Source organism: Copadichromis virginalis, linkage group LG14, assembly GCF_057382275.1.
Source record: "Copadichromis virginalis isolate Kocher_CV1m ecotype Utaka linkage group LG14, C_Virginalis_male_GT1.1, whole genome shotgun sequence".
Classification (NCBI taxonomy): Eukaryota; Metazoa; Chordata; class Actinopteri; order Cichliformes; family Cichlidae; genus Copadichromis; species Copadichromis virginalis.
This window is the reverse complement of record NC_140631.1, coordinates 17,203,389-17,223,943: the sequence shown is the minus strand read 5'-3', so window position 1 is coordinate 17,223,943 and position 20,555 is coordinate 17,203,389. Positions and strand designations below refer to the sequence as shown.

Here is a 20,555-nt window from a genome sequence, read left to right as displayed (position 1 = left end):
ACATGGAGCATCTTACAGTTAAACTTTATTACACGACTACTATTACGTGACTAGATTACATGCCTCGCTCCTGGAGGGATCTCTGCTTGAGCACTCCAGGAGAGGTTAGCAATGGTCCCGAATCTCTTTCATTAAATCCTGATCGTAGAATGAGTTTAGCTTTAAACTGGCTTCTCTTTATTTGATTTTGGGACTTTCTGGTAGTATTTATGCAGAAATGTAGCAAACTATGAATGGTTTATACATTTTTAAGCACTGCAATTTTCAAACCAACAGTGATTTAAGAATGGATCTTTATTCCAAGTCTTACTTCATCAGCACAAAGCACTCACCGAAAGGTCACCAGTCCAAAGTAAAGCAATCACATCTGAGTCATGGTGGAAGTGACTGACTGCTTATAGTGACTTTAAAAATGCTTAAATCAGGGTGGCAGCTGTTTTGTAAGAGCTGCTCTCTGCTGCACTTTCCTTGACTTTTCCGGGGAAAGGTCATGTGCCTCGAAGGCATTCTGAGGGAAAACATCCCATGGAGCTCCCCAGAGAGAGAAAACTGTGCCCAAGAGAGCTGGTGAGATGACATGAAATGAGAAAGCAATCTTTTAAAATCCCACTTTAGTTGTTGTTCATTCCTCTGAAGACAGAAAAGGATGGGAGCCATTCAGGGGAAACCGCAGGAGGACAAAGTGTGTGAGGCAAAGTGTGTAATTTCAATGTTTGACGATATGCAAGAGCGGAAATGTACAGTGAAGTGTTTATAAAGGTGGAGGGCTTCAATTTTCAGATAAGAAGAGCTCATTTCTTCATTCCTTCTATTCTCAGTGCACGTCTTAGCGTGCATATATGTGTGCGTGTGTGTACCTGTAGCTTTCTCAGGGTTGTTACACATGAAGCAGAGCCAGCCTCCTTCCTCCTCACTGTATCCAAACAAGTCGAAGAAGCGCACCTCTTCTAGCTGGATCTGAAGGTTGTCCAGGTCCTGAAGGCAAACGGAAAGGAAACAAATACATGGAACAACTGAGCATCTCAAATACTAAACTGTCCTATTTAAACTTTCTATCTGCTGTGATCAATAGTGACTGCCTCCATCCAAAGCAGCGGACAGTGCACAAGAGAGAGTAAGAACAGGATGCGGGCAGGGTGGAGCGGGTGGAGAGGAGTGTGAGGGATGATTTGTAACATAGAGATACCAGCAAGTGAGAAAGGGTAGATTTACAAGATGGCATGCTATGATGCATTGTTTGAGGTGTTGGCAATACCAAAAAGACAGGAGGCAGAGCTGTAGGTGCATATGTTCATACTGGGAGTGACCAGGATGGATAAGATAAGGAATGAGTACATCAGCGGGACAGCTCAGCTCCCATTTCTCTATGTAATGAGAAATATCACGGAGAGATCAGGCATCTGTGCTGAAGCAGAAGAATTTAACATTAGAGAAAACTGAGTGGTGTCCAAGATGGATCATTGGAAGCTTTGGAATCTGCATGAAAAAGGCAAAAAAACACGTACAAAAATTAGGCTCGGGCTGAATTAAAAAGAAGAAAGCAGGTAAAGGACGAGGACCAGCTGAGGACCATAAGATGACTTAGCCAAAACAGGAAGGTGAAAGTTACAACATCATTCTTAGATTTATAGTCTACATAGTAATTATTAATGCATTTAATTAATCAATTTTCACTTCTTTGTTTTTCTCACTGTTGTATATATACCTGTTTATACTCTCTCGTGTTATAAAACCCCTCGTGATTGAGCGAGTGAAAGAAAGTCAGGCACAGGTTAAAGTCCCGAAAAAAAGTTTTTTTATTTAACCCAAAAACAAAGGTGGTTAAATTATACAAAAAATCAAAATCTTGTGCCCATAAAAGAGGTCAAAGTAACAGAAATCTACTCAAAGTTAACAACAAACAATACTGGCAACTCAAACAAACTGACCTCCCTAAATGAGACAAAGAAACTTAAACAGGGCTGATCAGCCCACAAAAACACACAAAACCTAACTGAAACTAACATAACGAACTCCATTTCCCCCCCATGATCCAGAGCTATGGAATGAGCCAATTTGCAGTTCTCCATCTAGTTCACCTCTTGGCTCATCAATCAAGGGACCGGAGCAGCTGTAACTGAGGTAACTCAAAAACAAAGAGATTAAATCATACATAACAGTGTAACTTTAACTTTATTGTAGACTGTACTATTTTCATCCTTTATCATGCTGCTATAAAACAACAATTTCTTTTGTGGGATCCATAAAGTATCTACTTATCTAACTATCTGTCATAAATGTTAAATATATTCTTTTTAATAAAAAAGAATAAAAAACATTTCATTAAAAGATGTGTTTAAGTGGGTTAAAACAATCATGATCAAGTTCATGGAAGAATTCTTGCACTGATTGCTGCACTTTTCCGGAGCTTTTCCTGAGCTGCTGGCGTAGCTCCGGATTGCTGTTATTATTATACTCGTCACTTTGTGGTTTACATGCAACACACAGACCCTTGCACGAAAAGCACTAAAAGACCTTTCAAAGAGTTTACAGAATTACCGAATGACAGCAACGTCAGGAAGAAGGAACACGAGAAGCTCGAGAAATACCAAGGGCTCACAGAAGAACTCGAGAAGATGTGGAAGGTGAAGGCAACAGTGGTCCCAGTGGTAACCGGAGCACTCGGTGCAGTCACCCCCAGGCTGGGAAGAGTGGTTCCCACTCCCAGGAACAACATTTGAGATCTCTGTCTAGAAGAGCGCCGTCCTAGGAACAGCTAAGACACTGCGCAGGCCCCTCAAGCCCCCGGGCCCCTGGGAGAGCACCCGAGCTTGAAGGATGAACCACCCGCAGGGGCGAGCGGGGGATTTTTATATATATCTATGTTTTATTTAGATTATACTAACATTCCTGTGGTTGTTAAACAGCTCAGGGCATAAGCAAATACAAAATCACACATGCATAAGGGATTCTTAACTCTAAGAAGTAGCTACTTAACAAAAATCCTGAAAATATCAACTTTGCATCTGTGTCAGAAGAGCAAACAATGGAAGACTAGACCCCCACCAGAAATCCCACAAGACCTCCTGCACATGGTAAGAGTTATACTTCACTTTGAATTCACACAAACACACTTCAGTGACACTTGACATATTTCTTTTTTTCTTCCTTGGAGAAAAACATGAAAATGATCGATCACTACCATTAGTTTTGTTTTGTTTTTTTACATATACCGTACATTTACCATAAATTTACATTATCTTTAACTAAAACCATGTTTCTGCAGTGCTGTTATGTGGTTTCCCAGATCTCTTTTATCATGATTGCACAGTTCAAATACCCCAGAAACAAACCTACCACATACACGCGGCTCCAGGATTTCTCTAAAAACAGCTCTTGCACACTGATCATCAGTAAAACTTCTGACTTCAGCAAGCAGGCTAACAAATGCAGATGGATTTAAATGACTATAAGAAAAAACTGAATGTAGCTACACTGTGCTGAGCTACTAGTGTGTTTTAATTTATCCCCCTTGATGTTAAAAAGGAAAGATGTCACATCTGATTTTTTATGTTATTACTACTTAAATGACTAAAAATGAAGGGGATTTGCCTGCAGATACAGATAAACCCAGACCATATGTGGTTTGGGAGAGACCGAACATCTGTGGGTTTACGCCAACATTAATATACTCATAACGTGCAGTGGACCGAGTGGTCTTCAGGAGATGTAAGCTTCAAAATGAACAAATGCAGAAAAAGATTTGCAAAAGAAAAGCAGGAGCGAAAGACAAGAAAGTTAGTGAAAGGATAAAAGAGAAGACGAGGAGATGAGAGTCGAATGGTATGACAAATATGTTACCCGACTGTTTTCGCAATATACTGTTTTATACTTGTACTCTACTACACTGCAGAGGTACCAAATATGTTAGAAAATACAGTGCACATCTTCCCCCCACACGTAGTTCCACTGTGTTTCATAATTACGCTAATACGTTCCTAATATGTTGCTATCTGGAAATATAGGAGAGCGTTTATTGTTTTAACTGATTATAATATGTTAGCAGGATTTAGCTAAAGTATCTAACGTTGGCCATCTGCAGCTCCAGGCAGTATTTCCAGGAAATGTCAGTAAGCTGCACCTCTGAGCTTCAAACTGGCTCCAATGTAAACCCACAGAGGGTGTCACGACTTTTTACAGCCGTCTTTAAATAGCGTCAAAGGTGGGGTTATCTACCAAATGTTAATATAGTTAAAGAACCACTCCACCCGTTTTAAAAGGAGTGCTTATCAGGCTGTGGTAGCATTTGATTATATATTAAAAATATATGTTCATGCATTACAATTACAAATCAAATCTTGCTCTATCAGCAGTCACATCATCCATAAACACTAGTGACCTCCTTCTACTGGCAGCCATACATGCCTGTTTTCTCTTCCCATCATTCACCATTTGTCTTGGTTTTGTTTGTCTTTTCTATGTCTTTCAGATCTGCGCAGGCTTTTTAAAAGTGTTTTCTGTCTAATTTGTCCTTCTTGTTCTTGAGTGTAATCAGTGGTTTGCAGCTTGTTGTAAATCCACTGTTTTCACATTCATGAAGGCATCTCTTAATTATAGACCTTGACACTCTTACCTCCCCGAGAGTGTTCTTGACTTGGTTTGATGTTGTGAAGCTGTTTTTCCATGGGAATAATCCTGTCGGCCACTTCGGTCGCGTTTTGTGGTACTTGAGGCATTTTTTGGTGTTGCTGAGCTGCTCAGTGAATTTATTGTTTTTAGATTTAGTCAGTCTGGATTTTTTTGTTCTCACTCTCTATCACACTGACAGGTTTATTTTGTTTTTTTTCCGGCCTAACGATGGCCTGCCTCACTTGCACTGACATCTCTCTTTGGACCTCATATTTAAAATTATAGTTAAAATATATTAAACACTTTGAATCATATCAAATATCCTGAACAGCAAATGCAAAAAAAACCCCAACAAATTGTAAAATTCCTTGAATTGAAGTTGGAAGTCTGCACTTCAATCACAAATTGGTGATGTACAAAGACAAAAATACACAAACCGCCTTTGTCCAGCAAATTATGAAACTGACCTGACCTGACGGTGTTGTTCTGTGGATGGATGAGAAACCAGAACGACTCATGAATCGTGTCGTAGTTTAGACTCACCTGAATCTCGTCTTTGTTGGCTTTACAAGTGAAAAAGAAAAAGCAGAAACAGCTTTTCTACGGACCTTCAAGGAGCCAATTACTGAAATAGCTTTAACATCGTTTACCGATGACACAGCAAACCTCTGAAAAGCAGCAACTGGAGACAGAAGCAGAGAGAAGATAAAAGGACCGGCTGTGAGTCAGAGGTTGAGCAACAGTGTCTAACAGTGAATGCAAACCCGACATCTGCTGCAAAATACAAGAAGAAATGAATGACCAACAAAGAAAAATGAGTAAGATCAGATGTATTTGCTTCCAGAGCCCATTACAAGAATGCCTTAAACTCCAGCGTATGTGTCTAATCAAATTATCGCAACTGAAAGGCCGTAATGCACGGAACAAACATCCAGTATGTGTTTTCAAATGTGAGCTTTGATGCTGCTGAGGTTGGAGAGATGAATTTGCAGCCGGGCAACAGCTTGTGTGGACAAACATGGCCATGTTTGATTCATCAAGCCCCCAAAGGTGGATTCAATAAAGAGATGAAGAAACAAAGGCTGGATTATGTGCGTCTGAATGTAATCTGTCTGTCCTCGCAGAGATTTCACTAAACCCCCTTTGTGCACCTCTCTCTATCATTCCTTTCTCTCCTTTCATCATTTTGTTTAAGTTTACAATTATATTTTCATCAAGATTCGAGATTGCCAGTGCACATGGCTGACGGCAACTGCAACAATGCTCAATGTACCAAATCTGCAAAATGCGTCCTTAAGGTTGTTTTTGCCATTTAAAATCTTATCTTATTCATTTTTTTCTAACATAAATCCAGATATTCTAATAAACTGGGAATGATAAAAGATTTTTTAAGAAGCCAAACTGTTATTAACTCCAGAAATGGAGGGAAAAAATGTGGTTGATGAGGTTGTAAGAATAAAGGTGAAATTTCCGCAGAGAAAACTGAATGAGACTGAAGCAGGAAGGAGGAGGAGGGAGGGGAGTGTACGTCTGGAGAAAGGTGAGTGGATAAGAAGAGGGAGTGTTGGGAAGGGGGAGTGGAGGAGAGGCGGACTGAAGCAATAAACAGGGACGTGCTTTATTTCTGTTCCTGCGGACTTTCATCTGCGGCTCTGTCTGGCAGGCCGGGGTCCTGACTATAAAACTCCTTTCACACGGGCACACGCAGAGGTCAGCTGTCTCCTCTACCCTTGTTTCGTCCCCGAGCATCTTTATCTAATCACAGCCTCGGCCCCATCTTTATCTTCGAGTACCCCGCCTTCCTCCCTCCTCTCCCTCCATCAAAAGTTATCTTCACCACAGTTGTATCAACAAACTCTCACGCGCTGGGCAAACTGAGTGAAACAATACTTTTCAATCACCTCCTTCCACGGACTTTGCTCTGTCTCCTTTCGTATCTTGTGCCATGTCTTCCTCTCACTATGTAAGATAATCCCCACTCCTTAAGTTTTCTCCTCGGCAAAGTTTACTCCTTGCTAACCGCCCCTTCAGTTCCTCTCAGTTTCCTTTTCTCTTCATCTGCATCCCATCTGACCATCTTTGCTCCTCCCCACCCTTTCTGCTCCTCATTTCCTTCACTTTTATCCTTTTACATCTTTATTCTTTTAACCTTTTACTATTTTCCAACTTTATGTATTTGTAACTTGTAAAGCAAGTGTTATTAACTTGTTTAAGGTCCCCCCCCCCCTCTTGCCCTTAGGCCCTCCATCCCCCCATTTTTGCTTCCACCAGCTTTTCTCTGTGTCATAAAACTACTAACCCAAAATGTCAGAAGCTAAACACAAGCCCCTCTTAAATCACCGAAGCCTTGTAAAGCCCTACGGTCTCCCTTTAAATCTTCCTGTCAGTACGGATGTAACTGGTAACCTTTTCTGTCTCACACATATAACAGCTTTCCTTGTCCCGCGGCTCTTCTCCTTGCTGTCAAATCATGTGCGATGCTGTTTGGCTGACAGTGACAGGAGAGAAGCTGTAGATCTCATTGAGGCGGAAAGAAAGCAAAGAGGCAGTGTGATGAATGTGGATGGAGAAAAGAGTAGTGGCTCTCTTTCTCCTCCTTACTCCTCTTAAATTACACCTTTGTTTTTTTTCTTTCACCTCAACACTAATTTTGCTTGTTTTGTGTTTCCGGATCACCAAAATCGAAGCTGTCAGCATCAGCATGTTTTTACATTCTGCTAAGATAATTTAGTAGTGGTGAGCAAACTTATTTAAGTCTACCGGTGCAGTATTTGCCACTCCCCATCAATACTTTGCACTAAGTGCATTTTAATGTGAAGGCAGTGATCTTAACCGTAACAATTAACAGTCCATTTACACAGTATAATTTCTTTCACAGACATTTGCACTTATGCATTGTTGGAATATTGTGCTGAAACTTTGCAGACCCTTTTCTAAATTCCCAGGCCAACAAATACAGCTGTTTAATCAACGTCCACGGTGTTGTAGCTGTTCTTGGTGTTTAGTATCCTCGCCAAGAAGGCTTCAACATGCAGACTGGAGGAGTTGGGGACTGAGACACCAACTTTCTAATTGCACGCAATCTGATCTGCCTCCTGAGCCTCAACTAACTACTACCAAGATACGCAGTATACAGTAATGCACCAACTTTAGGCAGTGGTGATTATAATTGTCATTGCCACATGTAAATCGTTCTAAAGCCCAGCAGTCACAGTCACTGGGTAAGCTGGTTTTCAGAGGGTGAATGCTGTGATCCATGACCTTTTCTAAAAACTTAACCATCTCATTTTTTCTATTGCTTTTTTAAAAAGCGAGTGAAAAGGAAAGACTCAGTGTGTCGAAACAAAGAGCAAAGCACAAAGATTCAGGGTCCATGTCAGGATACGCTGTGTGGAGTATGGTGGACGTTAGCGGAAATTAACCTACGGCAAAGATTTAATGCTGGAACAATCAAAGAAAAACACAGTCCAGGCGCCATGAGGAAAAGCAAACTACAGTGGGTAGCACTAGGGAACACATTAGGGAACAATAAATACAAAAGGTAATGAAGCTACAGTGGAACAGGGAACAGATCAGGGATAACGTGACAAGCACAAAGTACAAAAGTCTACAAAAGTAAAACAGGATAAATACAACAAAATAAAATGACACGATCAAGACAAAAAATGTGGTATTTTGTAAATATAATAATAAACACAAATTCACTGTGTAATTGTGTAACTTTATTAGCAGCGTCCTCCTGAAATGCGCCAACAACATTGAGAGTAACGTCCTCCTCTCTGCCCCTTAATGCTCTCTGGTTGCTATGGTAACACATAAATATTTCTTTCAAAATAAGACACACAAATACAACACGGGAAAAGACCCAGGGAAACCGAGTTAACGTAAAAATCCTGAAAACCATCAATTTCGCACCCGAGCCTCAACTCTCGCGGCCCGGTACCAAACGACTCATGGACGGCCCGGGGGTTGGGGACCGCTGTACTAAGGTGATACACAGGGGCACAAGCGGGGAAGATTACAGGTTATACAAAACAAACATCAGGCAGAATGATCATGAACAAAACCAGAAACTGAAGCAAGGAACTAGGACTCAGTGACAGTAATAAATGTGGCACACAAGAAAATACGCTTTTAAAAGAGGGCCATAATCTGACAGGCACCTGATAAAACAGCAGTAATTGAGTGGGAAAGAGAGCTTACAGTTTTACTAACATGAAATAGTGAAAGTGAATGATCATCGTAAGTTGTAAAGTCACTGTTGTTGTTGGCACGTACAAGGGATTTCTCTGACCAAACACAACAACGAGCGTGTCAGCTGAAGCACTGTGTTATCAGCATGGCTATATGGCCCATAAATGTAAAAAATCACTGCATGTGTAGCTTCAGGGTCTGTGTTTTTATAGGCCTCCAGCTAAAACAAACAAGAGTTTAATGTGATCTAATTTAGGACTATTGAGATCATCAGGAAAGTAATTCGCTCGTGGATAATCAAATCAGACAGTGAGAGAGTGAGGTTGTTTACCCTATGGGTATGTATGTGACGCAGGTGTATAAGTGCTAAGCGCAGCTGTTTTAACATGTGGCGACATAAACGTGTCCACACACACTCCCAATTAAGTTTCCGTGATTGAACAACAAGAAAGCGACTGGGCAAAAACCGGAGAGTTCAAGGAGAAAAACCTGTTGACAAAAGAGAAAACAAAAGTTCGTCTCACGTGTGATGATTCCCAAGACTTTTGGAAAAAGATTCTGTGGACTCATAAGACAAAAACTGAACTTAGTAGAAGGTTTGAGTCCCGTTACAGCTACCATAAAACTAACACAGCAATTAAGTCAAATGTGGTGCTGGCAGTGTGATGATCTGGCGCCGACTTCCTGTAACTGATGGAACCATGAATTCTGCTCTCTACCAGAAAATCCAGAAGGAGAATGACCGACCGTCAGTTCATGACCTGAAGCTCAATCACACAGGGGTTATGCACCAAGACAATGATCCAAAACACACCAGCAAGTCCACCTCTGAATGGTTAAAACAAACAAAATGAAGGTTTTGGAGTGGCCTACTCAAAGTCTGGACTTAAATCAGATTGAGATGCTTTGGCACGACCTTAAACAGGCTGTTTATGTTGGAAAACCCTCCAGTGTGGCTGAATTAAAACAATTCTGCAAAGAAGAATTCCTCCACAGTGATGCAAAAGATGCATTGCCAGTTATCACAAACACTTGAGTGCAGCTTTTGCTGCTGCGAGTGGCACACCAAGTTATTAACGTTTAGAGGGCAGACAGGTTTGATTAAATAAATAAAATCATCATTTAAAACCTGCACTTTCTTTTTACTCAGCTTATCTTTGTCTAATGTTAAAATTTGACATGTAAGTGTGCAAAATATGCAAACAAACTAAGAACACAGGAAGAAGCCAAACACTTTTTCTCAGCACTGTAAGTGTACTTGTGTTTTTTTCTGTAAGGGCTCCATATGGGAACCACAGCTGGTTGCAACCACAACACACGTTTAGAGAAAGACAAATAACAGCTGTATTTTCTTTGTGAGCCTAATTATTTCCTAATGAGCACTTAGCTTGTCACACATAAGAAGCGACAGCACGAAGAACACCACCCATTTCCACGTTCTCACCAAACCAGACGCACATATTCACCCCCCACACCATTCCCACCCAACCCCCCTCTCGTTCAATTGCTTTTTCTCAGTGTTTCAAATCTGCAAACACACAAACAGACATGATAAAGATGAGAAGACAGGGCGAACGGAGGTCCTGTATACAAACACGTCCATTCAGTGCCTTCCATATCTAAACAAAGTGGGTGCTGACGCTTCCCTATCTTTATTTCTTTCTTTTACGCAAGTGATGACTTCATCTTCTCTGGTGGAAACAGATAGCTTTTATGAGGAAGCTGCATGATTGCGCACACACACACACACCCACACTGCGGTGGTCCAGTACCTTCTTGTGTGGGGTAGTCTGCTGTGTCATGGCCATAGAAAAGCTGTGAGCTCCTTTAAGCTGCGTCTTTTCCCAAAGAGAACCCAGTTTTTGGACACACTCGTCCCTGGTGCTGAGAGGTACGCTGGACTTACTCTAAGAGACAAAATACAAGAGCAGGAGAACAAAAACAAATTTAAAAACTGAGATATGGTTCAGATAAAGACACAAAAGACTGCGCAAGAGCGTGAAACTATCCTAGTCAGTGAAGGTTCTCAATTATTCTCCAATACGAAATGTTTAAGAAACAACATATTTCAGACCTTCAGGCAACCAAAGACCAATGACATCAGATGCACGTCTTACACTTACTAACACATTTGTGTGCTTTTACAGCGGGACATTTGGGTGCACCTGTAAATGTAACAACATGATGTGAATCCATAGATGCGGCTGTTGGCTGGTCAGGTTGAAGCAGGATTTGGCGTACAGACAGTAGTGACCCTTCAAAGGACAGGAGAACGAAAGCTTGGCCGCACAACCTCGACTGGAATCTGCATCACGAAAAGAGCAAAAATGATAAAATATTAATATTTACCAAATCATTCAAAATGATTCTCCGCATTTGCACGTGGTCTTGTGTATTTTCTTCGCTGCCTTTGGCAAACTTCGCTCAACAAACTGACGATACCAGTAATAATGGAAAATTGACAGTCTTGGTATTGGGATCAGTCTGCCAGGGCCTCCACTCCTGGCTGCCTCCCAGCACACAATGCAGGCGACCCCTACGGCACCTACGGCAGGTGCTGCGGCTGCAGTGATGCAGACGCTGTACCGGTCCCTCGTGGTGAAGAGCTAACTCTGAAGGGTGGCTGGCCTCTACCTTAGAGATAGGGTGAGAAGTTTAGCCATCCGGGAGGGGCTCAGAGGACAGCCGCTGCTCCTCCACATTGAAAGGAGCCAGTTGAAGTGGTTCGGGCATCTGAAAAGGATGCCTGCTGGGGGGGTGTTCCGGGCATGTCCCACCGAGAGGAGGCCCCCGAGCAAACCCAGGACATGCTGGAGAGATTATATCACTCGTCCAGCTTCGGATTAGCAGAAGAAGATGGATGGATGGAAGATGGAAATGGAGTTTGTACAATTCTAATGAGTTTAAAAGTCATATTTGGTATGGACAGCTTTATTCTTCAACACAGCCTGAACTCTCTTACATTAGCTTTCTTATCATTTCTTTTTAGGAATCGTTTAAGATATTCAAAGCTCTTCCTTGGATGCTGGCTTTTCTGTTCTCTGTCAACATGGTCCCACACTGCTTCAATAGTGTTGGGGTCCAGACTCTGGGGAGGCCAATCCATGACATTGTGTGTTTGCTATCTAGGTATGCTTTCACTTCACTGCCAATAAGATACGTTCCAGATGGTATTGCATGGTGGCTCAAAATCTGATTTACATTCATAATTCCACCAGTTTTGACAAGATCCCCAACACCACTGCATGACAGAGCCTCCATCACGTTTTACAGATGAATGTAGACACTCACTGTTGTATCTCTCTCCTGACCTTTTTCTCTGCACAGTGACAAACCAGAAATTTCACATCTGGATTCATCACTCTATCAGACCTGTTGTCACTGATTTTCAGTCCAGCTCTTGTGTGAGTTGGCATACCTCAGCCTTTTCTCCCCGTCTCCCTTCCTTAACACTGGCTTCTTGCTTCCACTGAGACACGTCTGACATTTCTGATGAGGCTCTAGCAAACTGTAGATAGATCAACTGAAAGGCCAGATTTCATTTCAGATACTGTTCATCCTCTTCTGCCACTTGTTCTTTGTACTCCACTTATTCAGTTTCCCCAAATTATTTTAAGGACACACTTCATACTGCGCTCAGATCTGCCAAGTTTTCGGCTCATAGCTCTTTTTGAATCATATTGTTGGTGCAAAGATGATATTTTGTGCTTTTTCATAACTTCAGTGACAAAGAGCCTAACGATTCAATTTAAAATTGGTTGTTTGTCTGATCAGGTACAAAATCTAGTGTGAAACACAAGCCAGAAACACTTGTTTTTCAGACAAAGCCTGAAGGACTGATTAAAAATTAGTAAAAAAAAACAAAACTTTTGCACAGTGCCGTACACGAGCTCCAGTTTAGAAAGTCCTGCATTATACTAATGTACCCAGCTTTCAAACAAAAGAAAGAGAACGAGTAAGACTGACGATAACAACAGAATCCCACCCAAAAGGCATCATCTACAAACCAAGAGCAGCTCATGATGAAATCAGCAGAAAAACTCCGAGCAGCAAAGAGGCACCCTGTGAGTGCGGCATCAACAAAAAAGCATGTGGACGCAGCGTGTTTTTACTGTGTCCATGTGCATGTGCAGACATGCAGAATATATGTTTGGACTGAGCGCTCAAGCGCACTCTTCTGTGTAATCCTCATCCTGTGAGATGAAGGGTCAGCAGCTCGTGGGAAGGTCAGCCAGGAGCATGATGACATCATCCAGCTGAGACCACCCGTGACATCATAGGCTGCGAGCCTTTGGGTGGATTCTCATTGCCAGCAGGACCAAATACTAAGCCATCAAACTCAAAGTACACAACTGCTGGTTATATTTACATTCACCTTCAGATTTAATCAATTAACCAGAGGCCAAAGGAGGAGTTTGTTATTTTCTGTCTTCTTTCCTGTTTTCATGTGTGTGTAATGTGTGGGTGCCGTTTGACTCTTGGCTGCCTCTCAGATAAAATGACATTAAGGCCAAAGGCGGAGCAATAACATCCTCACGTGTCAATCAAAATATCACCACCTCCTGTGCTGTATCGGGTACGCATCTGGTTTTCTGTGTTTTTCATCATGAATATGGTGAAAAGAATAATGCCTCACTACAACCTTGTGTCTGTGGTTGGCTCAGAGAAAGGAGTACACACTGGAATATCATGTCTAACTGTTTACTTAAACTGCAGTAATATGCATATGATAACATGTATTGTTGAATGTGCTGTGTAGGCTCTGGGAGCTCTCGTTGTCCAGCTAAATGCGTTTCTTTCTAAATGTGCTCATTTTGTAAAACAAGTCCACATGATGCGTTTTTATTACTTACGTCACATTAGGATTTATCATCGTAGGAGGGGCTGGGTCGAGTTAAAAAACGTTTGGATATGCAAAAGGTGATGACAAGAGCCGCTAAAAGATGGCAGTGAAGGCTTAATCCAAGTGAACCGAATCGAATTGGAAAACTGAAAATAAGCAGAAATGATCTGAACTGAATGAAAATAAAGCACCAAATCCCTAAATATGAGAAGAAGGTGTGCGGAATTGTGAAAATGGATTGGAAAGTTTCAGAAAATGGATTAGATTAGTTTAAGCGGTTTCTTGTTTCTTGCTTATTTGAACTGGTTGAACTGGTGTTTTGATTCTACCTGAACTCCAAGCACAAAAGTAGGAAAGTGCTCATCATTCACGCTCACCAAAACTGCTCCCATGCATACGTGTGCTTCTTGCAAACATCCTACATATGCATACCATTCATCTGTTTCTACTTAGCTTTGCAGATTTTGCCTGTGTGATTCTTTCTGGTTGCCTGTTTTTCCCCACACTGCCTCTTCTGTCATTTCACACTCAGCCGCTCCGGCCTGTCCCGTTTCCCACCGCCAGTCACCTGACCCTCAGTGCCTCTCTGCTCACTTAAACATATTGCCCTAATCAACTCCCTCTGTATTTATAACCCTAGTTCACTGTGCCTTATCTGCCAGATTGCCATTGGCTACCTGTACACCCCAAACAGAATAAAAATGCCTCAAATAAACATCCCAATCAGAATAAGCAGGCCTGAAAGGGTTGGAATAAACCCTTTTGTAAACTGATTACAAGACAAATTGATTACTGATTGCTTTCTGGCTGTGTTTCTTCAGTGCATGCCCTCCGTCTTGATGCAGGTGCTTGGAGATGTGCATGTTTCTTCTTTTTCCAATTACGGCAGCTTCCTATATGAACTGTCACACTGTCACGCTGCTCCAATTTGGACATGGGCGCGCACACAAGTCTGTATTAGATCCAAAATCTTTAGCTGAACAACTGTTACTGCAACCTTAATGCAAGGAAATCTGAAAGTAGTGACACACACACACACACACACACACACACACACACACACACACTGCTGGTTTGTTTTTATAATTGAATCATCAGCCTTTCTTCAAGGCCCGATTTAATGCTAACAACCATTTTCAGTTCCCATTAAAAATAATGATATTTTGATCCTATTACGTTGATGTGATTTTGAACCTGAACTGCAAAGATTGGATGTCATCCAAAAGTTTTCCTTGTTTCTGTTATTCCTTTGTGGGGTCCATATACCGCAAGCCCAGATCAGCAGCTCAGCTGAAACACTGGCTATTTTTTCACTGTGTAGTGTGTGTGTGTGTGTGTGTGTGTGTGTGTGCTGTTTCCCCTCTCATGCTTAATGTCAAATAACCCCTAACAAGTCCCATTTAGAAATGATTAATAGGAGATATTAGGCACGATTAGACATTAGGCACCTCACTAACTAGATTGATGTCATCTGGAGTTTTAGCCACTGCTAAATTATACGAGGCGGTTGAAAATTCCACAGGAAAATCACATGAACCTCATCACCTCACGGGCTGCTGATTCTCAGCGACTGGAAAGCCTTTAGCACACAAATAATCAGTCTACAGTATTTGTTCAGACAGCATAGAAATTTTGGGAAGACCAAAGAAAACGGCATTCAGGGGCGTGGTAGGGGTGAGGGTGTGGGTAAATTACAGTCTGGATAGGATTAAAATCAGTAATCAGTGAGCGCATAACTAAAATCAAATTAGTGCTCCTGGAGAAACAAATCCCTCTCAATTTGGAGCTTTGGAGGCAAAAATCAACCCTCAGCTGAGCGTTGCATCTGTGTCAGTGTGTTAGAGACACACAGTGGGAATGAAAGACAGGAGAAGATGAGGTATATTCATACCACATCCCATTAATACCCATTAATCACCAAGTCTGATTGTAATCTCATTCAGGTTCAGCAGGTTAAATGAACCCTGCCTTTGACAGTCTCCATGGAACCTACGTTTATTGATCAACTTCTGCTTAAATACTTGTGGATTAATACTGAAGACCAGCTTCTACCAGCATGCATTACCTTCTATCACACACTGCTCTGGGATGGGGATCTGCTGCACCATTACTTTACAGAAATCTCCGATCATCTCCATATTGTCTCTTAAATGGATGTAAAGTCTGTCAGGCTCCGCCCACTCTCCTTTCTGTCCATCCTTCTCTCTGTTTTGATTTTTCTCCACCTCTTTAGCCGCTCTGTCTAGCGGAGTGACGCCGACCAGAGAGCCATCTGTCAATTTCCTCTCAGCAGGTGAGACTTCGTGGTTTTCTGAATGGTGATTAGGCAAAGTGTTGGAAAAGGCGCTATCTGTGCTGAGCTCCACCCCTTCACCGTCCTCCCCTTCGTCTGAGTTAATGGACCGAGAACGCACGGCATGGAGAGCCAGGCTCTTTGACCTAGGAGAGAGAGCATGAAGAAATTAACAGTTAAAGCAATAAAAATGTTTCTGGTACCTCTTCATCAATATTTGTTGACTGTTCTACTTTTTTCTACTTTGAGAAATGATGTAATATCCTTAAGCCACAAAGAAATTACAACTTCCAGAGTAGTAGGACATCTCACCAAGCGAGCATTTTGTACTACAAAGATGATAATGAAAAAATTTTATATATATATATATATATATATATATATATTGGTCGGTAGTATATATTGGCCCTCCAACTACCGACCAATAACCTGCCTCAGTACTACATGGAAGCTCCTGTCAGGCATCATATCGGCTAAGATGAACAGGCACATGGGTCAATACATGAGCGGGACACAGAAAGGAATTGGCAAGAATACCAGAGGCGCAAAACACCAGCTACTGGTAGACAGAACAATCAGCCGAGACTGCAAGACCAGACTGACCAACCTGTGCACTGCCTGGATTGATTACAAGAAGGCCTATGACTCAATGCCCCACAGCTGGATACTGGAATGCCTAGAATTGTACAAGATCAATGGGACCCTAAGAGCCTTCATCAGGAACTCAATGGGGATGTGGCGTACAACATTAGAGGCCGACTCCAAGCCCATAGCACAAGTCACCATCAAGTGCGGGATCTACCAAGGAGATGCTCTGTCCCCACTGCTGTTCTGCATAGGCCTGAACCCCCTCAGTGAGATCATTAACAAGACTGGCTACGGATACCGACTACGGAACGGAGCAGTTGTCAGCCACCTCCTGTACATGGATGACATCAAGCTGTATGCCAAGAGTGAACGAGACATCGATTCACTGATCCACACTACCAGGCTATACAGCAATGACATTGGAATGTCGTTCGGACTGGAGAAGTGTAGTCGGATGGTATCAAAGAGAGGGAAGGTAGTCAGAACTGAGGGGATTGAACTACCAGAAGGCAACATTGCAGACATAGAGGACAGTTACAAGTACCTGGGGATCCCGCAGGCAAATGGGAACCATGAAGAGGCCGCTAGAAAGGCTGCAACCACCAAGTACCTGCAGAGGGTCAGGCAAGTCCTGAGGAGTCAGCTGAATGGTAAGAACAAGATCCGGGCCATCAACACGTACGCCCTGCCCGTGATCAGGTACCCTGCTGGGATAATAGGCTGGCCAAAGGAGGAGATAGAAGCCACTGACATAAAGACAAGAAAGCTCCTTACCATGCATGGAGGGTTTCACCCCAAGTCCAGCACCCTGAGGCTGTATGCTAAGCGGAAGGAAGGGGGCCGGGGACTGGTGAGTGTCAGCACCACAGTCCAGGATGAGACAAGGAACATCCAAGAATACATTGGGAAGATGGCCCCAACTGACAGAGTGCTCAGTGAATACCTCAGGCAGCAGAAACCCAAGAAAGAGGAGGGAGACGAGGAACCATCATGGAAGGACAGGCCCCTGCACGGTATGTACCACCGGCAGATAGAGGAGGTGGCTGATATCCAGAAATCCTACCAGTGGCTGGACAAAGCTGGACTGAAAGACAGCACAGAGGCACTAATCATGGCAGCACAAGAACAAGCTCTGAGTACAAGATCCATAGAGGCTGGGGTCTATCACACCAGGCAAGACCCCAGGTGCAGGCTGTGTAAAGATGCCCCAGAGACAATCCAGCACATAACAGCAGGGTGCAAGATGCTAGCAGGCAAGGCATACATGGAACGCCATAACCAAGTGGCCGGCATAGTGTACAGGAACATCTGTGCCGAGTATAACCTGGAAGTCCCGAGGTCAAAATGGGAGATGCCCCCAAGGGTGGTGGAGAATGACCGAGCTAAGATCCTGTGGGACTTCCAGATACAGACGGACAAAATGGTGGTGGCTAACAAACCGGACATAGTGGTGGTAGACAAACAGAAGAAGACGGCCGTAGTGATCGATGTAGCGGTTCCGAATGACAGCAATATCAGGAAGAAGGAACACGAGAAGCTGGAGAAATACCAAGGGCTCAGAGAAGAGCTCGAGAGGATGTGGAGGGTGAAGGTAACGGTGGTCCCCGTGGTAATCGGAGCACTAGGTGCGGTGACTCCCAAGCTAGGCGAGTGGCTCCAGCAGATCCCGGGAACAACATCGGAGATCTCTGTCCAGAAGAGCGCAGTCCTGGGAACAGCTAAGATACTGCGCAGGACCCTCAAGCTCCCAGGCCTCTGGTAGAGGACCCGAGCTTGAAGGATAAACCGCCCGCAGGGGCGTTCTGGGTGTTTTTTTATTTATATATATATATATATATATATATATATATATATATATATATATATATATATATATACACACACACACACACACACACGCACACACACACATACAGGTATGACATGTGAGTAACTGTATAAACTGCAACCTGACAACCAGGTATACTCCAGGACATTCTAAGTACAGTTTTATCCCACTAACAAAACACAGCAACATAAACCCCCCAAGACATAAAATGTCTAAATTTTAGAGGACAATATACAGAAGAATTAAAGACATGTGCTTGTTTTTGCGAAAACATGGCTAATGTTTAATTTCTTTCTATGCCAGCACTCAGTGTCTGCTGGCTCAGCTGATACCATCCCATTGGTATATCTCATAAAGGAAGCCCTATTGTAATTGCTTTAGCCTGCTACAGATGCAGTTGCTGCTGCAAGCCACTTTGCAACACACCTCCAACACAGTCTTTAACTTTTGAGGCAGTGATGTACCTGGTCACTGTTTTATATGTAAATTTGTGTCATTTCGATTTCATAAAATAAACAAAATTTTCCAAGTGTGGCAGTGTTTACATTCTTCAACAAACACACATATAGAAACGTCTTCTTGGCTCAAGGCATCTCTTCAAATCCACCAGATTCTTCATAAAAATATGTTTTTTCTATCCAGTCAGATTTCAGAGGACACTGAGCAGAAGCATGTTCTTACTAACTGACCTGTTGAATCTCATCTCACGCCTCTCCTCCCTGACTGTTTGGCTTAGGCTGTAGCGTCGCTGCGGGGCAGGAGAGTCCTCCCCTGCTGCCTCCTCCTCCTCATCTTCCACCGTGTCTCCCAGTTTCTCCTCAAAGGCCTGGATCTTCACCTGCAGCTGCTGCTCTGGTGCTCCTCCTCCTCCATCTGATTGGAACGCCTCATCCACCCTGAATGCACACAGAGCCAGAGTTCACATTATAGTTGCTATACGTGTGACCTGAAGCTGACGGTGTCACAAGTTTCTCCCCCTCTGGCAAACGTTGGCTTAATTTGCTTCTTTCTTACATTAATTGGTTCAAATTGTGTTGAACCCTCTTTCGCTCTTTTCTGTTTTTCATTCCTTACTTGTGTTTTTATACACATATCCTTCAAAACTTCTACTTGTTTGAAAGAGGGCTTCCTTTCCACTCCCTCCTGCTCTTTCACTAATAAACTGCCTTTGCCTCCCTCCAATCCTTTTCCCCTTCTATCTCTCTTCCAAAAGACCCCAAGCAAAGTCTTTCGAAGCCTCAAACTCTGCACACAATGTTCTTATTTAGAAGAGAGCTGTGTGTGTGTCATTTCCACAGGGCAGCCAGATGACTCTTGGCCAGCGTATGCACGGTATGTTCACTTCTTGTGCACGCAGATTGTTTTGAAGGCAAAACCAAAAAGAAAAATATTTTAATGACCTTAAATAACAGTGCGCTGTAACAGACCCAGATTTGATTTTAGCGTCACGATCAAAGTAACACAGCTCAATGTGTCGAGTCAGTATGTGTATTCTCTTTATGACTCAGTCTCTGACACAAAAAAAATCCCCCACTCGCCCTGTGGGGCAGCCTTCATCCTTCAAGCTCGGGTGCTCTATCAAAGGCCTGGGAGCTTGAGGGCTCTGTGCAGTATCTTAGCTGTTCCTAGAACTGTGCTCTTCTGGACAGAGATGTCAGATGTTGTTACTGGGATCTGCTGGAGCCACTCGCCCAGTTTGGGGGTCACTGTCCCGAGACCACTTCTGCCTTTACCCTCCACATCTTCTCGAGTTGTTCTCGCAGCTCTTGGTATTTCTTGAGCTTCTCGTGGTCCTTCTTCCTAATGTTGTTATCACTTGGTATAGCTACATCCGTCACTACGGTCGCCTTTCTCTACTTGACCATCACTAGTTTGTCCGCCTGTATCTGGAAGTCCCACAGGATCGTAGCTCAGTCATTCTCGACCACCCTGGGGGTCCTCTGCTATCAACAGAATAGCAGAATATGTATTTTCAGACCGTTCTCTGTAAACCCTGGATATGATTGTGTGGGAAAGTCCCATCAGATCAGCAGTTTCTGAAATCCTCAGACCAAACCATCTGGCACCAAAAAAACCATGCCACATTCAAAGTCATATAAATTCTTCCTCATTCTGATGCTCGGTTTGAACTTCAGCAGGCCGTATTGACCATATCCACATGCCAAAATGCACTGAGCTGCTGCCACATGGGTGGCTGATTA

At 42.9% G+C, this 20,555-nt stretch overlaps 1 protein-coding gene across 2 annotated transcripts in view; it reads right to left on the bottom strand.

Moving 5' to 3' along the window:
• veph1 (ventricular zone expressed PH domain-containing 1) overlaps positions 1-20,555 on the bottom strand; it is a 96,889-nt gene that overhangs the window by 26,078 nt on the left and 50,256 nt on the right. The window contains exons 8-13 of one of the 2 annotated variants that reach the window (XM_085429617.1): positions 19,044-19,250; positions 15,711-16,084; positions 10,968-11,107; positions 10,575-10,709; positions 858-975; positions 299-564 (exon numbers count right to left, since the gene is read on the bottom strand). In XM_085429617.1, the coding sequence (XP_085285743.1) occupies positions 422-564; positions 858-975; positions 10,575-10,709; positions 10,968-11,107; positions 15,711-16,084; positions 19,044-19,250 (1,117 nt within the window). In that variant the 3' untranslated portion in view covers positions 299-421. Of the gene's footprint in view, positions 1-298; positions 565-857; positions 976-10,574; positions 10,710-10,967; positions 11,108-15,710; positions 16,085-19,043; positions 19,251-20,555 lie in introns of those variants that run through there. The other variant, XM_085429616.1, reaches the window with a different exon arrangement.